Raw genomic sequence first — 9,519 nt, 5'->3', positions numbered from 1 at the left:
AGAAAACACAAAAAACACAGCCTTTATAGCAACAGTTTTACAATTGATTTTATTCAGTCATTTACTTCAAAACACGCATTTTACCCATATTTCCTTTTTTAAGTTTTATCCTGTAACAGTTATAACTCCAGTTTTTTCTTCTTTCTGAAGAGTCTCCATTAGCTCTAAACAAAAGGGTACTCCACATTCTCTCTGGCTCCTCCTGTAGGATGGGAGGTGAAAAGAGGCTCTCAAACCACATATTTTTGATGTGAACAACTATCTGGAACACACAGGTAAGAATGTGTAAGTAGAATTGACACACACTGCTTGCTGTTATGAAATTTTGATTAAGGAGATATGCTCTAAATGCATTTGCTGTTTAGGTCCTGAAGCACTCAATGATATTTATTTCTATATGATTCTTTTTATATGATTGTAGGCCAGCCAGCCAGCTGTAAACACTACTCGGTCTGGCCCAGTCAGGGCTAAACACTAGCTGTTGTGACTGGAGCATGGTGTGAGAAGAACCAGGAAAGACCTTTGTTCTGTGGGGAAAGAAATGTAGTTTTTAATTTGCATAGTTCTTTGCGCAAAGACAACCAGCCTCTAAAAACTCTTTGGTAGTTACTGAAGAGCTAAGATTACATTGCTGTCATTCTCTGTGTTAGTTTTCACTACTGATCAGTGTCTTAGTACAAAGATTGTAGAGTAAGCTTAACTTACCCACTTTTTTTGGTTCGTTTCCAATCCAAGGGATTTTTCCCAAATTTATCTTTAATTTAGTCACTTCCACTTCCAATGATTTTAGTCATTAGTTCAGACACTCCTGTCACACAATGATACCGATGTTGCATTATGTTGCCATCCTGCCCACACTGAGGAAGCAACCCCTGGCCCCAAATGGCTGTGGCATCATCAGGAATCGAACCTGCAATCGCCTGATGACAGAGCCAGGCTGCACAAAATAGGTTTGTAAACTGTTAGGTTGGACAAGCTTTACAGAATATTTCAAAAACTTCTATTTACGTCTCTGTACTTTTGTCAAAGTGCAGAAATTAGTATGGTGGCATGGATTTATTGTCATTTCCTAACCGCCTTTTTTTGATTAGCCACAACTTAGTTGTCCACCATGGCAGCATAATATTTTAAACTGGAAACTCCAACTTAAACATTTAAATTGTGTTTTTTTTTTAATTGCGTTATTAGCTTTTTCTTTATTCTGTAAATCTTCAGTAGCTTTAACTTTAGGTTTAATAACTTAATTCTGTAAAATCTCTAAAGCATGAAAAAAAATCAGATTTGTTACAGAATGTAAATTATGGTCAGTTGATGATGTTATGAAAGTCACAGTTGAGGTGATAACATTTGAGAGCCTCTTTCCTCCATTCCTCCTTCCATTTCTCCTCCTCCCTGCCTGTCCCCTCCATCTTACTTCCTAGTTTTGAAACTTGATTGTCTTCTACCATCACAAAAGACACTTGGTTCTTGATTGATTGACAGGTTACAGAAGAGGGAGACAACAGTGTGACTGGGAGGCTCGGTCTATGATCAGGCCTGGAGAGAAACACACACACTGCTTGTAGATGGAAAGACCATTTCTGGTTGGAGGGGTCCGTTACCAAGGACGGTCTGTAGTGCTGCATTATTATTATTATTTTTTTTTCTTTTTTGTATTTTTTTGCATGAATTGCTTTGCAACCCAGATTGAGAGTGTGCCATGTATGAACAAGCACAAACCAGTGATTACATTTCAGAGGGTGATGAGACACATATAAACAGGTATAACGGCCTCAACAAAGCTCAGCCTACCATTGGAATATTGTCTTACTCCACTGGAAAGATTTCAACATGTCAAAGAAAAGGGAGAGGGTTGCAACAATACATGCACACAACCAGAGAAAAAAAAGAAAAAAAAACAACAACAGTGATTCAAGAAACTCTAGAAAACTCTAGAAAGAAAGACCCCTCCAACATCCAAATCCCGACCACCCCACCCTCAGCCAAAACCCCAACCCTTCCCACCCCGACCTCTTCATCCTCCTCGTCCTCCTCTAAAGTGCAGGGCGTTCCTGCTTTAGTCTATACAGTATACAACATCCATGCAGAAAAAAGGTCATGCTGCCATCCAAACAGACGGAGCTCGTTTTTTTCTTTATCATTTAACTTAATGTTGGGGGCACTTGGACACTACTGGGATTTTTTCTTATGAAAAGGATTAGGGTGAATAATCAAAAAGAAGAAAACAAGAAAAACAAGAATATTGATTAAAGTTGAAAAATCTGTAGATAAAAAAACTTGCCTTGGTTGATATTCAGACTACAGTTTAACTCCGTCCAAACCCGAAAAATACACTCGAATCAGAAGCATCATTTTCTTTTCGTCACATCCACTCAGACATGTATTTCCTTTTACATCTCCCATGGAAACATTCAAAATGTCTTTTTTATCCAAGAAAAGTTAATGCCATCACAAAATGACAAGAACACACACAGGAGAAAAGAAGAGGGAACGACTGAACCAAAACATGGAAAATAAAATTAACAGTATAAAGTTTCAAGTCACAAGTTCAAAAACTATTATTAGTCATAGTGGTCTAATCATTGTATTCATTGTTAGTTTCATCTAAATTACATAAACTTTACAGAAAAAACGTTTGAGGTATTTCAGAATTAATTGTCAACACCTGCCCGCCAAGTCCTGGTGTTTACCACAGGTCAGAGTATGAGAGGGAAATGGGTGCATTATTTAAAAGCATTCTCTAAACCACCTCCTTTATTTCTTTACTGATCTTTCATGGGTTTAAAGGTAAATCAAAACATTTGAAATAATCCATTTCGTACAGTTTTGTCAAAAAGTGAGTTTAGTCTTTCCCTTAAAATGAGTGCAACTAAAACAGGTAAAGTTTTAAAATTAGTATTAGGATGACACAGCCTTTGCAGGGAATTGTGGCAGGGCATTGTGGCAGAAAAGGAGTAAAAGAGTACTCCTTTTAACACCACTTCCTGCAAGATTAGTGGATCAAACCAGCAAATTGTTGATCACCAGCCCCCTTCCCTAACATTTTGCAAAAGCTGCCACTGTTTGGCTTGAAATAACTTCTTATGTAGTGTATTAGTGTGTGTGATAAAATGGAATATGGAATGTTAATAAATAAATAAATAAGTAAATAAATACATTTTTAGAATTATATTATTAATTTGATATGTTTTCAGTGTGTGTATAGTATATGTATATATATAGAATTAAGTATTTTTATTTTTTTGGTAGCAGGTAGCAGTAGCAATAGTTTTAAAAGTTTGCACACTTTTGTTTGGTTCCACTTAATTTCAGACAAAACATTCATGTCTGCATTCACTTTTTAATGAACTCTCAGCATATATCTCAGAAATGAATGATGATGAAATAAATACACGCCAAATATGGTCTTCACTGGAAAGATAAACATGTTTTTTCTGAAAATATAAAAAATATTAGGTGCTGAGAGAAGAGTTAAGCGTCTTTGAGAATTTTGAAAAGCGCGATATAAATAAAATGTATTATTATTATTAAGAGGCACCCTGTAATTATGTCACTAGCTACCATTCATCCGATGCAACTCCTTTCTCATATATAAAATAATGGATTTGCATCAGTGTCATATTTTACAGATCAGTGGTTAAAAAAATAAGTAATAAGTAATTTGTCATAAAAGGCTTTTAAGAATTCCAGTATATCCCAGACAACATGCTCTTGTGGGACTCAAAGGGGTGGAACATGGGCTTGGTAGGTTCCAGGTGGGCATGGGCTCTGTGTGGGTGCTGGGTGTTTTTACTGTATAGTCCCCACCATTACAGCCCACCATAATCATACATACAGTCCTTATATGTAGTATACTACCCAAATAGGGCCCATGTTTAACCCTTTCTGGTCCCATCATTAAATAGGGGCTCATCACTGTCAGCCCATATGTGGAGCCAGCATTGAAGCCCATTTACAAAACTTTCTGTGTCTCAGTCGTGCTCCCTGTACAGACCCCACATGGGCATGTTATCTGGAAAAATATAAATGTGTGGATTTTGAATTAGGAGAGTAAGATAGACCTGTCTAACTCAATTCACTTTTCTTGCAGCTCTCTATAAGGTTTTTAATGTGGCTGAGATGTTGGCCCGCACTTCGAACTACAAATACTTTAGCTTTGTCATGTTACTTCAAGTCACAGATTGTAACGTTTTGTTATTTTAGCATTCCTCTGTTGTGAATTAATGTAGGGCTTCTAGAACATGGTCCAAAAACAACATGCATTTTAGTTTTTACATACAGTTTCATCTTCTGCTTAAGATGCCTTCACATTTCTATTCATGCCATTATATATAATGCTCTTGTTTACTAGCTAGAGTTAATGCTCCAGTGCGTGAGAACGTAGCATTAGTAGTCTTACGCAAGGACTTCTATTGGTGTAGAGTGATGTGCTTGCCCAACCAAGCAATTGAACCCTAGTCTGCCTGGGGTCTTTTTTGTTTAAACAGTCAAGATATTTTAGAAAAGAGCATTTATGTTTTATGATGTTTTGTTATGGTGTGTTTTTTCTTCCCTGACCTCTTGTCAGGAACAATTCTATACAGGCTCTTTTTGACTGATTGACTCAAGTACTCGATTACTTCAGCACTGATTTTCCTTCAGCAAGAGATGCCTTCAGAGGTCCGTGGAGATTCTTGGATTATCCTTAGATTATTACTTAGCCTAAAGTTGAAACAGCCTGCAGTAATCATTCAGTCTCTGCCCGTAGGTCTATACTGCAGGAGAAGAATTGACTTGAAATGTCTTTGAAATTTCTCTGAAATCTGTTCCATCCACTTGGGTACGAACTATCTTCTTAGTGCTTCATTGATCTTGGCAAAGTTACTCCACACCCCTGTAGTGCTGAAACCAAACTAAACTAAGATTCAATATTTATTCAGCTAAAGGCATAGCCCTGTCTTATTAAAAAGGTATTACATTTTTGATTATTCTGCTCAATAAGTAATTACGATGTATATTTTCTCAGGCGTTGTTTACACTGTAAGGCAAATCAGATTTGTTTCTACATTAGATTTTTGGGATTTCAGGTTACAAATAACTACATCTGATTTGTATGTTCAGATTGTAGTGCATTTATCCACATTAGTAACCAGTAGTCGACATAGGATAGAAACTATGTTTTTCCACTGGATACTTTATAGTTTATCTAGTATTTACAATGAAAGTGCAGATAAACTAACTTTGATTGTTTCTGTAATGCACAGAATGCTGACAGCCGATGCTGTCATTGTCTTTATTCCTAAAGAACAATTTATGCTTCTGCTACGAATCTACGCCATAGCCTATGTGTACCCTATGTGTAGTGTATACCCTATGCTTGATGCGCACCTACCTAAAAATGTAACTACACGTTGTAGTGACACAGACCAGACCAGAGCAACTGTGATTGGTCCTCTGAGCAACTATAGCTTTTGCATACATGCCTCATAGTGGAGTAAGCCACTTGCACAGACTACACCATAGACTCTGCATTGATGTTTAAATTGGCCTTAAGTGTACTATGCTAGGTTTGCACAGAACGGGATCTTTGAATTAGGACATATTTTCTGTGGACTTAAAGACAATTAGAATATGGCAAAAGTTCATATTGAGGTGGCTTTCAGAACTGCTGAAATGCTGTTGGTTAGAGAAGCCAAATTAATCTATATTCTTATATATTAATATTTTCAAACAATGCTTAATAATAAAATAAGCAAATAATAATTTGGCTGCATTCATAAAAAAAATATTTCTGCAGATAAATAGCTCATCAAAATTTTGGTTTACCTTTAAACCATCTTTCTGTTCACTCATCCTGTATGTTTTCTTGAATCTGTGTGTCTTGTGTGTACTTGTGAGTGTGTAAGCGTGTATAAGAGAGTGTATGTGTGTGTGTGTGTGTGTGTGTAGACATGTGCTTGTGTATACCAGCGTAGTCCCACCCGTGGTTGAAGGAAAAAGGCACTCAACTCTATCTGCATAGTCACCACCTCCCTCAATGTGGAACTATGCAGTCTGACTGCGCTGTCTGTAAGTGTGTATGCGAGTGTGTGTGTGCTGTGTCTGTGATCATTCTCTTATTTGGCTTTTGGTTTTGGTGTTTGTATACCCCTCCCTTGGCAACACAGGACCGGCAGGCTGAAAAATCTTTGGTATCGGTGGCTGTTTCACAAACCACCCAGCTAAAGTGAGGTAGCCACAGTGGTTCTCACTACAAACGAAAGGTCGCGTTTCTTTTTTTTTTTTTGGTCTTTTTTTTTTAAGCAGGTAATGTACATAGGTATTCCTACTGATTTGCACCGAACATCTTCTCCTCTCTAAACGGCAGGAACTCAATGCTCAGAGCATGTTGAGCTCAGGTCAGTCTGTACATTTAGCTAAACTCTGCAACGTGTCCAGCAATGCTACACGGTCGCACCAGCCCCGGCCCCCACCAAGACCATTCTTCCAAATCTTGAACTCATGCCTGCCATCACTTCGGTGCTGGGATCCTGTCTGAGACCTCCTTCACGATTGGAGATGAATGCTGCTATGGGTGTTTCAAACGAGGCCTTCTTCTTATTCTCATTCTTTTCATCTTTTTCTTCTCCTCCTTCTTTTGCCGTAGTGTTTTTACACTGATGAAAAGGATTCTTTATTTTTTATTTTCTTTCAAAAGTTTCTTTCTTCATCAGACGTGGCAGTTCGCAATGTCTGTAAATCAGTCTGTGAAGTTTTTCTCATTCTTTCAGAAAGTCTCTTCATCTTGACATTTGTCAAATGGATCAACAAGGTGCCTTACATATGCACAACAGATCACAATATTATAGTAAGAAGGAATAGAAACGTTATGTCTATGGTACCAATTACCCGCATCAATATTACAAAGTTGAAGAGAAGGGGTGGGTCAGGGAAGGATAAGGGGATGGAAGGGGGTTGTTGAGGATTAGATTTTGACAGTTTGGGGGGAGAGAGGTAGAGAAACAAAGCTGGACTGGTACAGTCTTTTGTAGCTGTGGTTGTGTTGCCGTGTTTTTCCCCCATGATTGATTGGTTTTGCACACCTATTTTGGGATTTTGTTGTAAAAGATTTTAGATAAGATTCTAAACTTGCTAATTGTTGAATTTCTTTGGCTCGTCTTGCCGATTGCAGGAGTATAGAGCTTCTTGACGTTATGTAGATGTTGTATGGAGGATCTCAGATCATATTAAGGCAAATGTTATTGGCACTCACTTCTTTTTGTAAAGTTTGCTATTGTTGTGGTTTACCACCTGCTCTATTATTAAGGTAAACCTAAAGTTGGACATTTGATTGAAACAGGATTTCAATAGTGTGACTGAACATGCCTCCTTACATTTTAACGGTACCATTGTTACAAGTCATAGCAGTTGATTGACAGACTTGTTACTAAACATATTCATGGTTTGTGCGAATGTGAAATTATCAAATATGTGTGATTTTCCAACCTGCTTTGTCATAATTTGACATCTTTCTTGGAGTTAAAAAAACAAACATATCTTTGCTTTGCTGATTTTTTGCTGAACTGTCAAGGTTGGTTGCTTCTCTCTTAGAAGCTGGATTCCAGATTGCGATGCACCCATATGACCAGTAGGTGGCACTGCAGTCCTGTGCATATTGGATGATGGCTGCAAACTCTTTGTGCATTGAGAATGACTTGGTTGTCATGTGCTGATTAGAAATACAGAGACTTGGCTTGCCAGCATGACATGGACAGGCATGTCAGCAAACCTCCTTGCTGCAAGTAATGCGTTTTGGGCTCATCGACAACAGGAGCGCAAGTCCCTCCACAGACCTCCATCTCCATCTGTGCAAAATAAACTGAGATGGCAGGCCTGCGAGAGCTTCGCTGGGAAAGTGCATTATGTTTCACCTTCAGTGGAGGTCAAGGTGTCTGCATTGATTCATCTCTTTCATTAGCATAGCGCATGATCTGAGAGGTGCTATGAAATGGCCATTAGGTAATGGCGACAGTGTACTGGATAGGACAGTGGAAGAGGAGGCTTTCTTTGGATAGCCAAGAAGCCTTCTGTGCTGTGTATTGCTGCCCTTTTTGTTGTGTTTAGCTTTGGCATACTTGTCCACAACCTCGAGCACGGGGGGGTGCAGAGATTGAAGCTTACAAAGAAGAGTAGCTAGCCTATGCTAAAGGGGGCACCATTTAAGTAGGGAGGCTACTTGAGGCTCCAAAACTCCTCAGTACACAGGCATCAAGCAACGCCAGTCCCCTGGTGCCAGAGTGTCCAGATTTCTGGCCTGAATCCTAACAGTCCAGTTGAAGTGAAGAGATTGCATTGATGTGAAACGTTGCCGTTGGCGGCAGCGGTGAGATTGATTGGCACGCTAATTTGAGTGGCGTCTGAGGGGTTTGGGACCTCATGGCCTCCAGGCTCCCTGGGGGAGGAAGCCAGACCCCCTCAGGCCTTGGAGAAGGTGGGCGCGGAGGTCCCCGGCTGCCCGGGGCTGTGACCGTGCTGGTGCTCTTCGTGCCAGCGGTCAACGCAGCGGCGCCGTGCATTCATGAAGAAGTTGCTGACCGTGTTGAGCTCCAGACCCAGTTGCTGAGCGATGGTCACCTGCATCTCCTTGCTGGGCCGCTTGTTCTCTTTGAAGATGGCGATGAGGGTCCTTCGCTGAAGGTCGGTAAAGACGAGCCTCTGTTTCTTGGGAACAGAGTTGCGCTCCTTCATCTGCTCCTGCTCCTTGCGCTTGCAGGCTGTAACAGGAAATTAAACCAGAGGTGAAAAAGTTAGAGATGTAATCAGATCTTACATTTTAAAACAAACAAGGCAATAGATGGAGAATATATATATAGTATATACATGGAACCAGTTGTTCCATATAGAGCTATGAGTCAAACTCAAAGTGATAACTACCAGTGATAAAATGTTCTTTGCCTTGTTAATGTATTCTTTTGCTAGTACTGAACATTCCCTCAGCTTGTGATTACTGGGAGAAAACTGAAGAGAGAAAATGAACACTTTGGAATAGATTTTGGGGAGCTTTAACTTGTCGTAAGAAGCCAGTCCCCACTCTCTGATAAGTGATCAAAATTCAGGAAGAAGAAATGAATGAGTTAAATGGAGGAGAGGTGGCGGAGGGTTGCACAGATTTGCATTAACATGTACGCAAGATATGGGTTATATTTTATAGGATGTTAATTTAATGTTTGGGCATTTGCACCTCCAAACAATTAGCTGAAAATAGTTTTATAGAAGTTTCAAATATATAACCTTTTTTTAAATATCCATACGACACAAAACGAGTTCCATTTTCCATACTATTTTTCAGTTTTAAATAAAAGCCATTTTGATATAATTTTCTTGTCCCAACTGTTTATTTTCTGTCTTCTAATTTGTTCTTTCCCACACTCCTCAGCTGTTGAAGACTCCTGAAGACTAAGGCTGTGTCCCAGTTACAGTACATTCTACACATTAATACTATAAAAAGGTAAAGAGTTTACTAATGTTAATGGTGTGGGTTTGTCAGATTTGTACAAAAAA

At 39.1% G+C, this 9,519-nt stretch overlaps 1 protein-coding gene across 1 annotated transcript in view; it reads right to left on the bottom strand.

Annotated features, from left to right (window-relative positions):
* Positions 1-30: 30 nt before the first annotated feature.
* onecut3a (one cut homeobox 3a) overlaps positions 31-9,519 on the bottom strand; it is a 30,586-nt gene continuing 21,097 nt past the window's right edge. The window contains exon 2 of the mRNA XM_007233247.4: positions 31-8,732. Coding sequence (XP_007233309.1) covers positions 8,434-8,732 — 299 coding nt within the window. The 3' untranslated portion in view covers positions 31-8,433. The remainder of the gene's footprint in view (positions 8,733-9,519) is intronic.

The sequence above is a fragment of the Astyanax mexicanus genome, chromosome 16, assembly GCF_023375975.1.
Source record: "Astyanax mexicanus isolate ESR-SI-001 chromosome 16, AstMex3_surface, whole genome shotgun sequence".
In the NCBI taxonomy this organism is placed as follows: Eukaryota; Metazoa; Chordata; class Actinopteri; order Characiformes; family Acestrorhamphidae; genus Astyanax; species Astyanax mexicanus.
The sequence above is the reverse complement of the archived record's forward strand: the minus strand, read 5'-3'. Positions and strand labels throughout refer to the sequence as shown.